Genomic DNA, 18,661 nt, shown 5'->3' on the forward strand with positions numbered 1-18,661 from the left:
CTCTCAGGAGCACTTGTAGAATTTTCATCTCTGTTCCCTTTTCCTGACTACAGGCAAACGACTGCAATTACTTTGTGCCTTGAGAATAACGCAGGAAGTACAGTGGTAGTAATCACAAAACCAGCTGAATTAAAAAAGTTCCTCAAAACCTAAAACATTCAGTTTAAATTGCTGAGATTTGGAGGGGGCTATTTTACTCTGAGGTAGTATCAGTTAAAGATATTTCTTTCACCTGTTAACAGTCAGGTTAATGCTGACTACCTCTTTGATACTGGGTGCTGTCTGATTGCAAGTATCTGAGTAATCTCAAAGTTGAACCTCATATCTAAACAGATGCAACAAATTTCTGGGTACATCCAGGTTACAGCTAAAAACATTGTTCAATTGTAGCAACTTTTACAGTCTGTGTTAAGAGCAAGAATAAAAAAAAAAAGTAAGTCATTAAAAAAAAAAGACTACAATGATATTTTTATTGAAGTTTCATGCTGTGCATATACAAGTGATGAAAAAAAGCCCAAAGAGTCATGCATGTTTTCTACACTATTTGACCACTTTGCTGTCACTTGGACCACACTTAAGACAAATGGCATCATAAGCAAATTTCAAGAGAATATTTCAGCTGAACATCAAAACAAGAACCAAAAGCACTTTGTCAAACACCTCTACAGCATTAAAAAGCTTCAGTGTAAGTTAAAAGAAAATAAATTGTGCTGGACAATAGTAAAAACTGTATACAGACATTACTTGAGCTGAAGTAAACCATGGTTTCATAGAAAAAACTTGCCACATATCAGATAATCTTGTGCTATAGGATACAGCTGATCAAAAGTTTTTCCACGTCATTTTATGCATGAGAAATTCTAAGGAATACATGAAAAAAACATTGTTTAGGTCGCAAGACACTGGGCAGCACAAAGTTTAAAACTGAAACTCTGCAGCTGATGTCAAATTACACAATAATTTCTACTAAAAGAGTATTTCCCTCTCTTCAAATTCACTCATTAACTAAAAAAAATCCCTATTGTGAACACGGGAGTGGAAAAGTTTACAGAAAGAGGGATGGGAAAGGCCTCCCTGTAATTGATATGGTAAACTTGGATAAAGAAGAGTCATACATTTGAAAAGTTTTCTTCTTTGACCTTCTGAAGTCTAAGTGGTACAAAGCCTTTCACTGGTTGTAGAAGGTTGCAGGGTCCTGGTGTTTTCTTCCTGTCCTAGGCAGGTGAAATTCATTGACTTTTTTGGGCAATGAGGTTTGTGTACAAGCAATTGTCTCCTTCTGTGTTCATTCATTTGCTGGCTGATACAAGTGTTCTAGGAGCTTAAATCATTCCATTTGAATAAGCATCATGGTCTGTTACAACGTCCTGTCTTCACTGAGATCCCAAAAAGCACGTGCCCAGGAGTGGAGGTACACAAGGCCCATGGCAGTATCATCTATAAGCACAGCACAAAGGGTAGAGGCTGGACTTGCACAATAATCCAGTTTATGTTTAGGCACCTAATGAAATATTTCCAGGAATGCAGCACTCGAATGGTTCCAGAGAACTTCACTAATGTGAATGGTGAACCCCAGTAAGTCTTACCATGTCACTTGAGAACGCTGCTGTCGGTCACAGGTCCTTAGCCAAGTCTTAGAACAAAAGGATTGAGTTGGAAAGAAGCAGAAAAGCTTGATTTGCAGCTATTTCGGGCACACTTCCTTATTCAGGTTTCACTAAGCAGTGAGACCTACAGCACATGTAGGAAAACCCCCTTACAGCAGCACAGCAGAAGGTTAACTTCAGCCTGCCATTTCTGATTGACTGTAAGATGACAAAGCATCACCACTGGAGACTGCTCAGCCTTTCAAAGACAAGGTTCAAATTTACACACAAATGTGGAAAGAAAAGCACAGAGACTCAGGTTAGCAATTCTGACAGTTTTTCCATTATTCCAGGTACATATATGAGAAAAAAACTGACTAATAGGTGAACACTTGTCTCTCCAAAACAGCAATCTCTACGTTTTGTGCTTTAGCAGTGTAGTCAGGAAAGACTAAAAGCTTGTGACAAAAGTATAAAAAAAATTATGAAAGTTTAAAAATCCATTATTCATCAATTGTCATCGTTTAAAAAACCCAAAACCTCATATCTTGCCTAATAAGATGTCAGTATTAAGAATACACTTGCATATTACTATTACTTAACATCTTTCAGCAACATGCAGAAAATAATACAGGTGGCAGTAAAATATCCAGTGCTGTTTTAATACTACCAGAAATGCTGGGAGACAGTACAAATTAGTGAGAAAACAATAATACTGACAGTTTTGCATATCTATTAAGTCTAGTGAGGTAATGTTGATACTTTAAAAACTTATGCCACTTCTGCACTGCTTACTTTTATTGCTGAATTAAAGATTAATACTGAATATGATTTTTCTTTTAACTGCACTGCACCCCAGCACATCTTAAAACTAAGATTCCTTAGTTATTCCAATGCTACTACCCAGCACAGTGCCAAGTTCAATTAACACTTGTACAGGGAAATGATATTTGAAGAAACTCACACCACAGAGTCACCTGCTACATGATGGGAGGGGAAGAAAAATCTCCTATCCTGGCAAACCTAATTTTAGGTTCCCTTTGCTGATGCCTTTTCTATAAATTGAAATAAATACTGCCACCAAAAAAAAAATCCCCCCCTTCTATTTTCTAGGTAAAACTTTTATTGTGGGAGTACATAAGTTAATAAATAGTCCATTCCTTTTCCTTTCCAACGGAGTGCAGGTAAAGTGCAGTGGGAAGCAGCAGGAAGCCCTCTGTCCAGTATGGCTTTGTTAGATGCGGAGCTGGTAGCCCACCTCGTTGAGTGTCGCCAGGTCTCCCTTCTTGTCCACCACCGCAGGCCTGCGAGCAAAAGAGGGAAGAGGGCGCTGCTGACCAGCAATCCCATGCTGCCACAGGTGTGGACAGCACAATGGGAACACAGGGAAAGGTTCACTTCAAAACAGGCCTCACTACTTCTAATTTTCTCATCATAAGCACGATCCTGCTGAATCTGCCAAAGGAACTAACGTGATTGAGCTACTTGTGTGCTGCCTCTGAAGCCACGTGCCAGTGAAGAACAAGCTGTCCCATGCTCAGGTCCATGATCTGAGCCTGGAAGCACCCATCCCTGACTTGGGAGAGGGCCTAAATGAGTAGACAAGACTAGACACATTCCACCTACTACTCTGTCATCTACCCCAGAGCAGGATTCCAGCTTTTAGAATAAAGGTGAAACAGCTGAGAACAAACAGGCAGGGCCTCTCACGTGGCCACTGTGTCTTCTCTCCGAGCCTGCCCTTTCTTGGCTAGGTCTGTGTGAAGGGCTAGAGCCCCCCAAACAGAAAACACAAGGTGAACTCCTTCAGTCTCCCCCTCCTCTCATTTCACAGAATGTTCTGAGTTGGAAGGGACCCACAAGGATCATCGAGTCTTAAGTGAATGGCACATACAGGGATCAAACCCACAACCCTGGTGTTAGTAGCATTATGCCCTAACCAACTGAGCTAATCTCAGGGGTCTCCTGGCACCCAACATGCTGACCCCGTCCAGCCATTCACTTGAGCAATCACACACACACAGATGCTATTAGGTCATTTAAGTGTCTCAACAGCCTGAACCAAATGAAACCTGGAGCAATCAGTCTATCCCTATTTAGAAAGCAGTGGAAAAGCTCCTTTAACAAAGTTGTCAAACCAAAACATTCCAGCTGATTTATAGTCTATGGAAGTGTCTAATCTGAGTTTATTCCAGGCTCCTAGCTGCTTTCACACTAAGCCGTACGTTTGCTTTTCTTAAGGCAGATATTGTTTAAAACACACATTTCTCCTAGTACTCTACAGCAGGTCTGCTTCCTTGCAGAAACACAGCTAAAGCCCAGAGTAGTACAATGTGAGGCTGGTAATGGCTCCAGTGTTTTCCTACAGCTCCTCAGACCTGGCTTGCAGCTCTGTGCACTCACTCTTTGCTCATTATGCAGCAGCTGTGACCCCTGAGTTTGCACTGCCAGGCTGGCGCTTATCTCCGCGTTCCAGCTGCCGGCCCATTTCCACAGAAGCTGCTCAGGGCAGCCAGCACAGCCTCGGGAGAGGCAGCTCAGCATGCCACAGGCGGGCTGGCAGGCCAGGGAAAGCCTGGCCCTGCCCATGGAGTGTGCTGGGTACATGCACTGGTGGAAGAGCTGTACTGCTGCAGCCCTAAGAGGTGAGGGTGTACAGCTTACACATACACGTGTATGGCAGAGACTCCAAAATCTTTTTTTAATTCTTTAATTCAATAGGGAATTTTTTGATATTTATTTTTAAGAGCAGAACTGCTAACACCAGATCTCTGCTGAGATTCTACACAGCATTCGAGAGCTGGGGACATTGCTATGGACAGCTAATGCTCTTCTGCCTAGTCACACTGAATGAATGAAACCTGTTGTTTTGCCACTTACCCAAGCACCTCTAATAATAACCTCATCATCTTCTTTGCAGTACTGCTCTGCACCCTTGTGTTTATCTCAGTTTGGAAGTACTTCACAGATGTGAAGGAGTCCTCACTGGTCTCTCTCACTTGCAAGAAGGAATCACACTTAAAGAAATCACTGTAAGATAGTTTGGATTTTTCACTTTATTCCTTCAGAGCAGATGGGATTTGACTAGCCGGTAAACAAGCTACAAGCTGCATCCATCAGAGCTTGCAGAGGAGTCAGAGACCAGCAAGAGATGCATTGTATGAAATTTCCAGCATCCTTCCTCCCTCCCTCCAATTTATGGATGCTCTTCACACCCTTTTCTCCCTTTAATTAAAGCTAGAATATGGTTTTAATTAAAGCATGTCTGGATGGTTCTACCTGCTCTGACTATCCAACAGAGATGGGGAGTCCCTGCACACCCCTGGTGACATACCCATTTCCACCCACCCACCCACCACAATTCTCTGTAGCTTCTAGCTACAAACAGACTGTCCTCCATGAGGTTTAGGAAAAGACAAGAATTTGTTGGACCAGAGGCACCACAGATCCCAATCTTCTTGGCTGGCAAATGACCTTACACCAAACCTGTCCTCTGAAGTGAGGGACCTCTGCTGTACTGGCCTGTCAGATCACCCCTCCTGTCCAAAGTGCCTTGACCATGAGAGGTGAGCAAGCTGTGCCTAGTTGCTGAGTACACAGTATTCATGAGTATTCTGCACTGGATCTGCCTGATTTTGCACATCCTTACATGATCCTAATATAATCCTGCCTCCTTGCACATCCTAATAAAACAGACTAACAGAATTTTCCTTTCAGCAGTGACATTGGGCTGGAAGCACACAAGGCCAGTGTTGCCATGACACTCCCAGAGCACGCATGTGTTAAGTCTCAACATGAAATTGAAAGGAAGTAGAGCTGGTGAACTGACATTTAGGAGCAGAGATTCTCCAGGCTGCTGCACAACCCTCCCACTTTGGGACTTCAGAGGATGGACAAGTGGACACAGTAAAGCTTCACACTTACCAGATTCACTCCACCCTATATCCTCTGTATTCATGCTGTCCCCTCTTAGCAGGATCACAGCAGCTGTGGGCTAAGAGCACATGGACTCTTACATAGCTCAGTTAATGAGCTGCAATTTGACCACACACCAGCCTCCTAGACAGGCATGTACTGCATAGTGCATCACCACCTGCTTCCTGCAATGCGCCCTATCTGCCTTGTAGCTGCATTTCCAGGCTAAAAGGCTATCATGGGCTTGCTAGCAGCCACCACCTAATAATCTAGTAAGGATAAGAAGTTAAAGGTTTGAGGCTGTAAAATCCCCTTCTGTCCTGAAGCACCGCTTCAGTCTTTGTCCTTCAGAAACAATCCAGCAAAGACATTCCAGTTCACCATTCCAGTTCATATATTCTTCAGTGGGAGATTTTTCCCAGCAGGCCCATATAATTTTACTGTTGACAAAACGCAGACTGTAATAACAGCTTGTCATCAGCAGGTGAAGCCTTTCAAATGAATGTGTTATACAGCCCCTGCCAGCTCACACTAGAGCAAAACACTTCTCTCCCCCTCCCCTGCAAGCTTGGAAAAGCTGCAATTACAGCATGTGAGTAAGACATCCACAAAGAAACAAAACACAGTGTTGATAATCACAGCCATTCTTTAGCTAGGATTCCAGCCTAAAGCCTAGCAAACCTGAAAGCCTTTCCTCTTCTGTGTGTAACACAAAGGCCTCCCACTCCATCAGGTTCTCGGAGATCCATCAATATGCCGAAGAAAATACCCAGTTTCTCCTCTCGTATTTCTCACCCCGTGTCAACTGCTGTACAAGCTGGTGTGTGCCATTCAGCTCATCCCTGATGAGGGGCTGCCATTCCCCCTTCAGAGCTCAGAGATCATCATGCTACAGCTGGGTCCTGAATCTTGTGTCATGGTGACTCAGGGTTTGCTCTAGATACAGAGCAACACAGCAGGTAACAGGTGCTGAAGCCACTGCAAGGCCATCCATACGTCACTTGCCTTTCTGTCCTAGAAAAGCAAAGCTGCCAAGGAGGAATCAGTCACTGCAGAGCAGCCACATGCCCAGCAGCTCTCTCAGGAAACCAGCCCAATTGGAGAGTCTCCAAGCTCAGTGAGACACTCCTCTCCATAAATACATAATCCACTCCAGCAACTGCAGAAACAGTATCAGAAACCCAAAAATGAAACTGTCCCTCAAAAAGAATCCAGGAGGTAAAAAAGCCTAGAACAGCTGAGCCCATTACAACTATAATTATCTATGCACTAAACAAGGAGCTCTCAGTGATGAAGCCCAAAGTACAGCATCGCGGACTGAGTGTGAATTCACACGTAAAAATAAAAGCCTGCTGTGAAATCATGTGCTGCCAAAGTATCTTGAAGTTATCTTTAGAAGGTTAGTCTAATGTCTTTGTTAGCTGCTTTAAAATAAATAAATAAGTGCTGAGACAGTAGTCTGGGAGCCTATTTAAAAAATGATGATCATAAATATGTGACTAATCCGGGTTACGTATAGGCTTTCACAGTTGTCAGGTTCCTGGCACGAGGCAGTATAGCTAAAACTCAACTCTTCCACATCTAAGGTAAGGGAGTCTGAATTGCCAGTGGCTGTAAAAGGCCTGTGATCTGGAAGCTCAGTTTTATCCATTTAGAGGTATTACATGCAGTTAGTCCATGCTTCCCCACACAGCTAAGGAACAACTATTAGCTACAACACAAAAGGGAAGTGGTCTGGGATTTTTTTAAGGTGATTAAAATCAAAGAATGCAATGCAAGTGATGTTTCCCCTTTTGAAAGAAGAGAAAAGGTTTACTTTTCTACCATCCCTGTAAGTTGGACAGTCCAAGGACCCTGCACAGAGGGGTCATTGGGCAGCAGGAATGCCAGGAGACCAGCAGTACCAGCGGCTTCTGGAGCCTCTCTGGTAGCAAAGGGTACCTGGGGCAGTTTTGCTATATATGCCACTGAGCATGTAAGTTTTGTACAGCCAAACAACGCATCATCACCCTCCATTTCTGACCCAGCAGTGATGGTGGCAGGAATACTCACGATTTATCTCTTCTGCATGCCCGTCTCTGAGGGCTCGCTTGCCTTCGACGAGGGGACAGCGACTTACCCCGTGATCTCTCTTTCATCGGAGAATGGGCACTTGAGGGTTTCAGAATCTGTGAGAGATGGGGGAGGGAAGGAATTGGCCTTCAATAAAGGCAATGATTCACTGAAAATAAAAAAATTAAAATAAAGGGCCTCATACAGTAGCAGGGATGGCACACAAAGAGCCTTCAGTCCCTTGGGGCTTATTCAAACCCTGTCCAGGTTAAGAGGAACCCAAAGCTGTTATGTGATAGCTGTTCTGGGGCCTCCTGCAAAAATTCAGTGTCACCAATTCAGTTCCCAGCTGAATACTGTCTCATCCACGGCTTTCTTCAGAGCTGGCAACAGCAAAGGATAAGAAAAATGACTTTGAGCCTCAGCTGAAGGAAACTCAGGCAGCCAAATCGCCCTCTCCAGCTTTTCTCTACACAGAGGTGACCATCTCTCAGGCTGGCAGCTGAACTCTCTGACAGTGAGACTTTTCAGCAGGTCTCCACCTTGCTCACATCTTCCAGGCCCTCCAACCTCAGAAGGCCATCAGCACGACACTCGCGCTTCAGGCTGTTTTAAAGACCTGACCCTTCAAAGTCAGCCCCCTCACAATAGGAGCCCTCTGAATCAAGTGGCTCAAATTCTGAAGTAACTCAAGGGAAAGGTCAGATGCAGGGCCTTCCACCTTCAAGAGTTCAGGGCTCTGGTCCTGGCCCTGAGGCGCTCAAAAGGACTGGACTCAACGTCACAGCTCAGCACGCAGACAGAGCTGGTCCCTCTATCAAAAGCAAGTATAAAATTCAGTCACCCACCCACCCATATGGACTTCTTCAACTAGAGCATGCTTCAGCTGTTTGCTCTCTAGGTAATATTAAAAGTGTATGAATAGATTAGAAGTGAAAAGAAGAAAAAATGTAATTACATCAGTAATCAAGACCACATTCTTAAGGTGATAGTATGATACAAGACAGCCCTCAAAACTCCTTGGCAGGGCAGGAGAGACGGCAGCAGAACACAGGGGCTCCGATGCCACTGGAAATGTTCACCCCAAGGTCAGGGCAAAGGGGCAGGTGCCTCAGCCAAGAAGGCACGTGGCTGCTACGTAGGAGCCGTTCTTTATCAGGGAAGGGGACAGGAACCCAGAATAACTTGGACACGATGCCACATACCTCTCCACAAGAGCCAGAACCCATACTTAGCAACACACCTGCTCTGCTCTCACTGCCAGCAGCAGGCTGGAAAGGCACCAAATCTCCTTCCACCACGACCACAAACAGCTCCTGGCCTATGCCAGGCTCAGAGGCACGGTCAGGGACACCCCTCATCCCCAAGGGCAGCCAAAATCTCCTCCACCCTGGCAGCCTGCCCTGTCTCCCTGTTGTTTCTCTCTGAGCTCTTCAGTCCAACCAACTGGCAGGGAAGCATCAGTCTGCCAACGACTTGCTTTACTCACCTTTCCCATGTAATCCACTTTGTGATTTAGCTGAGGGTGGTGGACATCAGGCAGCACAGGGCAAGCCCACTGGCATGCCCTGCAAGGAGAGGCAACCACTGACACGGATGTCCTGTGGCATCCCTTGCAGTTCAGGTGCAAAGAGCAGATTCCTACCTGTTACCAGGCCACCCTTCCCACCAGTTCCAGCCCCAGCCATGCTGATTCTTCCCAGCCACATTCTTCTGGAGTCATTGAGAAAAGCAAAGTGGGAAATAGGTCCTTGATGGCCAGGGACAAGTATGGGTTCAAGTGTTTTTCAGGCTGAAGGGGAGATCCTTGAACTAAATAGCTACAAGGGTTTGAAAATGCACCAAATCCTGGGGGAGCACCACCAAGACAGATTTAAGCACACGCCCAGTCCACCTGATATCTGGTTCATCTCAGGCTGGGATCAGTCTGCTGACACAGGGCAAGACCCATCTCTGGGGGATAGGACAAGGCACAGCTGCCCCTGAGCCCACCACCCAGGTGCACAGGCCTACCTTCATCCTCATATCCCTGGCAAACTTCTCCAGCTCCTTTCTGACTTCTGTGCGCATCATTTTGGATACATTGAGGACCAGCTGTTTCCACTCGATGGGCTGAAAGCTGTGCGGCTCGTGCGGGACGTATAATCCAATTTTTACTTTTTTGACTGAATGTAAGTACTTTTTATAGGAGTCTTCAAATTCAAAGATGAGGTCGCTCAGAGTTCGGTAAGTTAGAGGTTTGTCCATCAGATCTGATCGTCTGCTCATGCCCAGTGAGCCGTACCGGCCGTTGCAGTAAATCCCAAGCACCACATGATGAAAATAGTTCCCTGAGAAGTGGGTTTTAAAGCTGATGGGGAATCGTTCCACAGAGGGCTGCCCGTTCGTTAAGTATCTGATGTGCACTGCGTCAAGGCAACAACAGCGCTGGGAAAGGGGCCCTCACAATGACACCTGTAAAACATCTTCAGCAGTTTGGTTTGATTTTTTTAACTGCCAGGGCAAGGGCTTTCTTGCAAACACAAACTTATTCTCACTCTGATACAGAAACAGTCAATGCTGCCAAAGCCCATTTCATTGCTTGGAGAATAAGACGCGATGGTTCAGATAGGGAAGGGCCTGACTATTAATCACACTTAGGGGGAAGGGAAAAAACCACAACACCGTTCAAGTCAGCATGACTAAAGAGAGACCACCCTGCCTAGATCTGTGGGAACTCCCCCATTTGATACCAACATCAAACTCTCATCTCCCAAAAGAGAAAAGTGTTTACCTTTCACGGGGGTACGACTCAGGTTACTGAGCCTCATTTTCTCACATCTTCAAGTACTATAAAAAAATCCGAATTTATTCCTCTCCAAGGTGACAGCCTGCCTTCCCTTCTGTAAATTGGCCCTCAACATTGCCACACCTCATACAATAGTGTTTTTGCATGTTACCCTTGTCACACATTGCTGAGATGAACAAAATCACCAGATGGGTAATTAGATAAGCACAGAGACATGGTCAGGAACAAACGCTTTCAAAAAGCAAAACCTGTCCCCGGAATCACTGTCTGCCCATTTCAAATGCAGCACATGCAGAGTCCAGGACCAAGTGCCATAACAACGTAGTATGAGATCTCAGAGGGGAACTACACACAGGTCTGGGGCCATCTCCTTGGGAGGCTGCTGGCCCGTGCCAGGGAAAGGACCGGCTGAGAATCCCTCATGCAAACAGCTTTGCGTCAGCACTTACGTTGCATGCAGCTCCCTGCTGCTAATACCAGGACAGCTGAAACTCACCCTGGCTCCACGTGCTGGCACCTGGCCCCTGGGACAGCAGGTGCCCTTCCCCTCTGCAGCTGAGGCCCCCACCCACGCCTGGGGAATGGAGGAGGGACGACCAGAAAAGGCTGCAGCGAGACTCCCCAGCCTGGGGTTACTCCAGCCAGAGGCACCTGCTGCAACCCTGAAGCCGCCCCCAGAAGCAGATGCAGTCAAGGCAGTCAGTCAGGGTGCTGCCACTACAAATACAATGCCCCAAAGGGCAGCGCTGCCAGGATAGTGTCAGGGTATCCTGACGGATGGAGAAGTGGCATTACATTCTACTGGAGCTGCAGGAACCAGCTCTGACCAGGATTTTGCTCTGGGGATCTGCAGCATCCCCTCCTCTCTCCACCCCATACCCAAAAAGGGCAGCGAAACAAGAGCCACTGCACAGCTGAGATGTCCTGGGATGTTACTGTGGCCAGCCTTCCTCCCCTGCCTGCACAGCATGGCTGCCTGACAGCTGCTGGGAAGCTGAGAACAGAAAAAGCCTTTGTACCAACACCATAAAACACAATTTGGGCTCAGTTCTGGTTCTGACCAGCCTGACATGCCAGCACCTCACCACCAGTGCAACTCCCAGGGATGTTTATCCCTGCCCACCCACATCCAGTGTTTCACCTCTTCTCTCTACAGAGATGCAGGAAAAGCATCCAGTGGCTCTCATCTGTCTCTAAAGCATTTTCTCAGGGGAGTATTTCACCCACCTGATCCCTGTTGAATTTCACATATTCAACCATTCGCCCCCCAAGTGAATGCAGAAACCAACTAATAAGAGATTTATGAACTGCCCAGAATCCAAGGTCGAGCAAGTAGTTAAACAAACAAAAAAACCCGACAGTCAAGAAAAACACATTGGCCAAATCTTTCAGAACAGCCACAGGAAAGCTTTTCGGTTCCATGTCAAACAAGTTTAACTACATTCAATGGTAGATGTCATCAGCTTTGGCAGCCTGGAGAAAATGTAAGAGAGGCTATAGGAATGGACAACACTACAGGCCCAGCTCACGGTGCACTTCACTGTCCGCAGATCATAAGCCTGGATAAGCACGCAGAGCACAGACCTCCCTAACACACACACACATCCCTCACTCAACCAAGGCTATGTGCACCCACCTCCTGCTCACCTACATCAAACACAAACACCCTGCAGCAACTGTCAAAGCCCACCCCGCTATCAACTACATCAACACAGAACAGAAGCAGCTCTATTTGCCTTTGGTGGTCTCATTGGATCACTGTTGCCTTAGGACTAGGTTCTCCAAGAAAAAAAACATGCAATCAGTAGAATTAAATAAATTAAATAAATTCACTGCAAAGCCAGAGTTGGGGCCCAGCACCATTATGTCAACTGGAAAACTCAGCCCACAGTCACCTCATATAAAAGGTCACCTTGCTTCAGGCTTTAAAAAGAGCATCCTGTGTACATCAAAGTCATGTTACAATAATTTGTGTCCTACAGATTCTTGCAAAAGCCCATTGTATTTATCATTCTATGTAACTGACAAAGCAGTATCTTTTATTAACACCTGTGAAGCTTTCAAACATTGCCACTATTTTTCCCCCTCATTATGAAAGAGTTTTCTCTCTGCTCCCCGAGTGCCTTTCTATTAAGTCCACACAAAGCTTTGGTGGCCACCTGCTACACATACACACTTCTGCCACGAGGTCTCAGAGAAGTTGCAATTTAATCTCATTAAATACCAAGTAGGAGTAAAAGAATCTTTTGAGGGCAGAAATTACCCACCATCAAATAACCCAGCAACAACTGCTGTGGAAATTAACCTTTAGGTACAGGTTGCTTCGCTGAGCGACAGTTAACGAGAGTCCCCACCCGAGATGAAATACACAGCAAACGGGCTGGAAAGGCACGTCAGATCTTCCCCTCCGTCCATGCATCATTATATATCTTTTCCTTTCTGCTCTGCCCAAGGAGAGCTGTATTGTGGCAAACAAAAGGCAACGACACAGCAACGCCGCAGCTGTAATCACACTTTTGAGCCAGGACTGTAACTGCAGGATGGAGAGTCGGGGAGTAAATTACATGCCACAATAGCAAAGCAGGGCAGAGCAGGAGAGGGCAAAAGCAGCTGTAGTGAAAGCTCAGTGGCCTCTCGATCCTGGGTCTTCACGTAAATCAAAGCAGCAGAAAAATAGTATTGATCTCCTTGGAGATCACACAAGAGGGATTCTAATCTTCTGGCTAGCCACCTCTTGCCCCAGTATCCCTCCTCTTTCCCCATACCCAGGATATGCACCAGGACAATACCTGGAGCTCCACTGAGTTTTCACAGAATGGGTTAGTATGGCATGTCCCCATCCCTTGGAGATTCCCAAACTCAGCTGTCATGGTTTAACCCCAGCTGGCAACTGGGCACCACACAGCTGCTCACTCACACTCCCACCAGTGGAATGGGGGACAAAACCAGAAGAGAAAAATTGTGGGTCGAGATAATGGCAGTTTAACAGGTAAAACAAAAGCTGTGCACACAAGCAAAGCAAAACGAGGAATTCATTCACACTTCCAAACATCAGATAGGTGCGCAGCCCTCTCCAGGAAAGAAGGGCTCCATCACACTTAACAGTGACTTGGGGGAAAAAAAAGGCCTATTAACAAGTAGGCTTACTTGAGCACACCATTACTGCTAGCAGCCTGCAGGAAGGGCCAGATTTCCCATGGCAGCATGCAGCTCCTAGGGATCTGCAAGTCTCCAAACACACTATCCTCTGAGCCACAGGTCGTTTTGCTTCCCATAGTCCTCTCGCCTTCACCACCCAGGCTCATGCACAACCTAGCATGGATACTTGGGAGACGTTCAGATCCCAGACTCAAGTACAAGCAAGACCCGGGACACAAAACCTGCCCTTTGGCCATCACTTGGATCTTCCTAGGCAGTAGGGAAAAGCAGAGCAGTATCCTTAGTCAGTTCCAAAGGGGAGAATTAGTTAAGGTGTTAGCTGAATCAACCCCTCAGTTTTAAAACTCTGGAGCAGAAAGCATATGGATGGGTTTTCTTTAAATCTGCACACTCACATAATGACTCAAGCAATGGCCTTCTGTGATTTAGGGTTGTTTTGGTTTTTTCTTCTTCATCTCCTGGTGGACTCTAAAATAAACAACATCCTACAAAGAAGTCCCACCATCTTGCTCCCAGTACAGACCCTCCCCTACACAGGTGCCCCCACTGCAGAGCACAGAGCAGGTCCCAGCCAGAAGAGAGACTTGAAGCCCTTCACCTTGTTTACTTGCCAGCAGCAACTCTTAGAAAAAAAATGTTCTCCCTTGCTTTTTTTTTTCCCCTTATTATCCTGGTTCCAGCTAGGACAGGGTTCATTTTTTGCAGTAGCCAGGAGGGGGCATGGCTAGGACACAGATGTTATTCTATAACACTTCATGTCACTGCCGGGGGCAGGGAAAGGGAATCTCTTCCTGGGGGAAGGGGTTCCTTCTGGTCAAGAAAATGTGGTGGACAGGACAGTCGGTGTAGTGTGGCACTGGTCCTGAGCCAGAGAGTGGTGGGGTGGCATGACTGCAGTCAGGTCCAGCTCAGTGAGCATTTTGCAAGTGAATCACCTTCACTTTTGTTATTAATACTGTTGCTGTTACTGTTCATTTTCTTATCTCATTGCTGTTTTCAGTAAATTGTTCTTTTCTCAACCCATTATGTTTGCCCTTTGTGCCTCTCAATTCTCAACTCCGTAGGGAGACGGGAATACAGGGGAGTGAGAGAGAGCAGCCATGGTTTGGAGAGGCTCAGTAGGGGCACTGAACTGAGAAGCACCATTCCTAAATCAGGACACTTATTACCAAATAATCAGAGCAGGATCTTTCAGTGTGGCCAGCACCGTGTCTCTGGGCTTTGAACACTGCTGGAACTCTGTCTTAGAAGCTGACAGCACCCACCAGAGAGTAGGTAGCTCCCCATGGCTAGGTGAGCTCAGGTAACTTGCTACCAGCAGTTTTCCCACCACTATTAGGAAGCACAGCCAGCTGTACAGCAGGTGAGGGAACACACTGTGAGCACCACAGCCCACCTGTGTCTAAACCAGCTTGAATGGGAGTTTAGCCTTTGACAAGGTGACAGCCACAACTGTGCAAGGGACGTGCCAGTGGCAGGTGAGGAGACTAATGCTGTCCCTGCACTGTGCCTGCAGCACCAACAGGGACCCAGACCAACAGAGACCGCTGGGGCAGGGGACATGGGGAGACCTTCCTCTGATCCCCAAAGGGAAAAAGCCCAAACATTAACAGAGCACACCAAGGCCCTGCAGAGCCAAACCAAGGCCTATTCAGGTTCCAGATGGAAGTGCCAGCATCAACTTTTGAGCAGCCCAGCCCATCAACACCGACGCCCGAGTGAATCTGTCCCAGTGCCCAGACTCATAAGTGCTTTTCCAGCTGCAAGAAGACTCAGCACCATACCTAACACTGCTGCAAACCAAAGACAAAAAAGGGAAAGCCAGATGAACCTACTACTGAGCAAATAAGTGCCCATTGCACTGCTTGTGCTAATCAATTTGTTATTTATTAGTTTGAAATTCTCCCTTATTTAAATCAGACAAGATGGCATGGCAGTGCCTCATGTCTCAGAGCCCAGCAAGGGTGGGTATAGCTGAAATCTGGTCAAGATGAGCACAGAAAACCACAGGGTGTCTAGTTCTCTCCTCTTCTGCCACCCACATGGGCTGGGGAGACACGAGCAGGTGCCCCAAACCATCATGGCAGGCTGTGCCACTGGGCACCAGCAAGCTGGAGGGATGATGGCAGGCTGAGGAGCGAGGAGGCAGCTTTATTTACACTAGCAATGCTGAAGCTGCTAGCTTAGAGTGAGGAGGTGTAACAGGAGGAAAATAAACCTCAGCTTCAAAACCATCAGATAAGGCTTCAGTAGAAACAGAAGAGCTGTTTTTCTGAGCAACCAAGCAACTGCTCAGAGGGCCTCCAACCACCAGCAGTAAACACTCAGAGAAGTTTCCAACCACAGCCTGGAGTCAGACGGATTTCCCACAGGCTTGGGACTGCTCACTCTAAGGCAGAGTGCTACTGAGCCCATATATAGATTTTGTCTACACAGAGGGCCCAGAGTTCCCTGTGGCAGCTCCAGTGTCCATGGAAGAAAGGCCTGAGCATCTGGTTCAGACTCCCCAAGTGGGACTGCCAGGCTTGCATCCCTCATTTTGAGAAACCTACTCTCCAGTGCCTGGCTGCAGTCAGAGGAGACTATCATAAGATTAGACTGTGACAATGCAAGCAATTAAAAGCTCTCTCCCAGCTCTTCCCAGCTACCAGAGGGACTATTTCAGCAGGATCATCCCTTCCTGCATTTCAGATAACAAGTGGGTTAAGCTGTAGACAAGCATGCAGGAGACAAAGAGGGGCACTACAAGGACATCAATATCCTGCAATAACTGCAAGAAACTCTACCCCTTACTGAAAACATTTCATGTTGAGGGGTGTACCTGCTAGGCGGGAGGAGCTGGATGGACCCAGGTCTCCAGTGGTGATAACCATCATCCACCAATTAAAAGCACAGAAGGTATAGGGGAGTGTGTATATATATATTAAATATATATATATATATATATATTTTATGTATATGTGTATTAAATAATTTCTCCCTCCTGAGACACTTTTGCTCTCCTCTTCCTTGTTCAATCGTATTATTGGACAAGGGCTCTAATACCCTGCATGGGTCTAACCATTACCTCACATGAACTGGGAGAAGCATGCTGAAGGCAATGGGAGTGAGTTACATTCAGCTGACACAGACACGCTCCACAGGACACCTTGAGGATGGATGCCCTGTGCCGCTTCTCTCTCCCCCGCTGATATTTTGCTCTCCACATTTTAATAAAGTGAATACAGCATGCATAAAATTCCCTTGGCACTTTCTGGTTTACTATTGCCTTTCTTGAGCTCAAGTGGATTGGATCTTTGCTCAGAAAGAGTGGGCTGAACGCACCATTACTCAGCTGATTTACAAATGAACTGAGAAATGCCCTGGGGAAGACAGCAGGAGGAATGATTCTGCTTAGGCACTGACAAGCAGATCATGTAAGCAGAGAGATATGAAGCCAGTTCAGACAGCTACACAGAGAAAAAGAGCTGTGCAGACTGCTGCAAAATAATATGGGAAGATCTATACGAGCTTTCAGTCATCTCACAGCAGCTGCTTCCTTGGTGCATGCAGACAGGGTAGCTCAGTATTTTAACTCACTGCCCTATAAAACCGCTTCAAGATCTAGTGCACAGGCAATTATGCCAAACTTAATTCTGCACCAAGAGGGATTAGGGAAGCATTTTATAAGAAGTCACATAGTAAAAGGCAGCTGCACAAGCCAGCAAGCAGCTCAATTAAAATGACATCTCGCTAAGCCGCTCTGAGAGCTGGTCCTTGAATGAAGGCTCACGCCGAGGGTCCGCGGAGTGGGCTGTGCTTTTTTTGGTATCCAAGCAACATGGCAAAGCCTGCCAGCACATGAATTACAAGCAGCACCTTATTTCCAGAGATACGGAATGGAGCCAGAGGTTAACACACACAGGCAGGGCTGCTCAGCTCAGGCCTATGTGAAGACACTGGCTGGACACTTAGGAGAGGGTAAGCACACCTCCTCTCTGGAAGCCACCTGACCTTGGAAAGCTGCTGGCCTCACCATGTTTGCATAGAGAAGGCAATGCTGAAGATCAAAATCTCACAGCTGAGAAAAAACAGCAAACTTTGCCATGTGCCATGACAAAGATGCCTCCCAAAAACCCTCATGGTGCACCTGCATAACAGCACGAGGTTTTGCACAGGCTTCGTACCAGCCCCTTTCCAGATACACATATTCAGATGGCCCATCACCTCACCACTCTACATTCTTTGTGTACCCACATCTCAAGCAAAATACATGGGTTTTCTATTGCATGAATCTTTTAAACTTTAATGCATCTGTTACTGGACCACCACCCAGCAGACAGTCCCTGTTCTCACACAGAGACTTCCAAGACAGTAAGTACAAGTCCTAGAAAGACAAGCCTGCCCCATGCTGTCCCCTAACTAAACCTTCTCAATTTAAAAGTCTAGCATAAGTTTGGGGTTTTTTAAGTAGCATCTAGAGACAGAAAGATTCATACAAATCTTAACTCTGAAGAAACTTCAAATGACACCAAACAGTATAAAACATAGTTTTCAACTTTTTTGCTTCCCTCACTGCTCAAAAAAACCCCACCAAAATCAAAAACCACCAAACTGAACACAAGTCAGGTCTGAGGCAAGCAGAAAAATCAGCAACGCTTTTAGGTTATCATGGTGCCCTGGTTTCAGCTAGGGAAGAGTTAATTTCTTCTCAGAAGCTGTAACAGTGCTGTGTTTTGGATCTGGAATGATATTGCTGTTGATAATACACTGATGATTTGTTTCTTTGCTAAATCGGGTTTATCCTAAATCACAGATTTATTTTTTTTTCTTGTCTCATGCTCTGCCAGTGAGGAGGTACACAAAAGAAACTGGGAGGGAGCATAGCTGGGACAGGTGACCCAAACTAACAAAGGGATATTCCACACCATAGAATGTTATGCCCAATATATAAACTGGGGAGAGTTACCTGGAAGGGGGGGGCGATGTGCATTCGGGAAAGGCATCGGTCAGCGGGTGGTGAGCAATTTAATTGTGTATCACTTGTTTTTCCCTTTTTATTATCATTATTCTTATAATTTATCATTATTACTGTATATTAGTTTATTTTCAACTACTAAACTGTTCTTATCTCAAGATACAAGTTTTACTTTGATTCTCCTTCCCATTCCACCAGGGTGGT

The 18,661-nt window shown here is 46.1% G+C and overlaps 1 protein-coding gene across 3 annotated transcripts in view; it reads right to left on the minus strand.

Moving 5' to 3' along the window:
* Positions 1–441: 441 nt before the first annotated feature.
* VASH2 (vasohibin 2) overlaps positions 442–18,661 on the minus strand; it is a 37,381-nt gene continuing 19,161 nt past the window's right edge. For all 3 annotated transcript variants that reach the window (XM_064648262.1, XM_064648263.1, XM_064648264.1), the window contains exons 5-7: positions 9,567–9,948; positions 7,554–7,669; positions 442–2,890 (exon numbers count right to left, since the gene is read on the minus strand). In XM_064648262.1, the coding sequence (XP_064504332.1) occupies positions 2,821–2,890; positions 7,554–7,669; positions 9,567–9,948 (568 nt within the window). In that variant the 3' untranslated portion in view covers positions 442–2,820. The remainder of the gene's footprint in view (positions 2,891–7,553; positions 7,670–9,566; positions 9,949–18,661) is intronic.

Source organism: Pseudopipra pipra, chromosome 3 (assembly GCF_036250125.1).
Source record: "Pseudopipra pipra isolate bDixPip1 chromosome 3, bDixPip1.hap1, whole genome shotgun sequence".
NCBI classification, from domain to species: domain Eukaryota; kingdom Metazoa; phylum Chordata; class Aves; order Passeriformes; family Pipridae; genus Pseudopipra; species Pseudopipra pipra.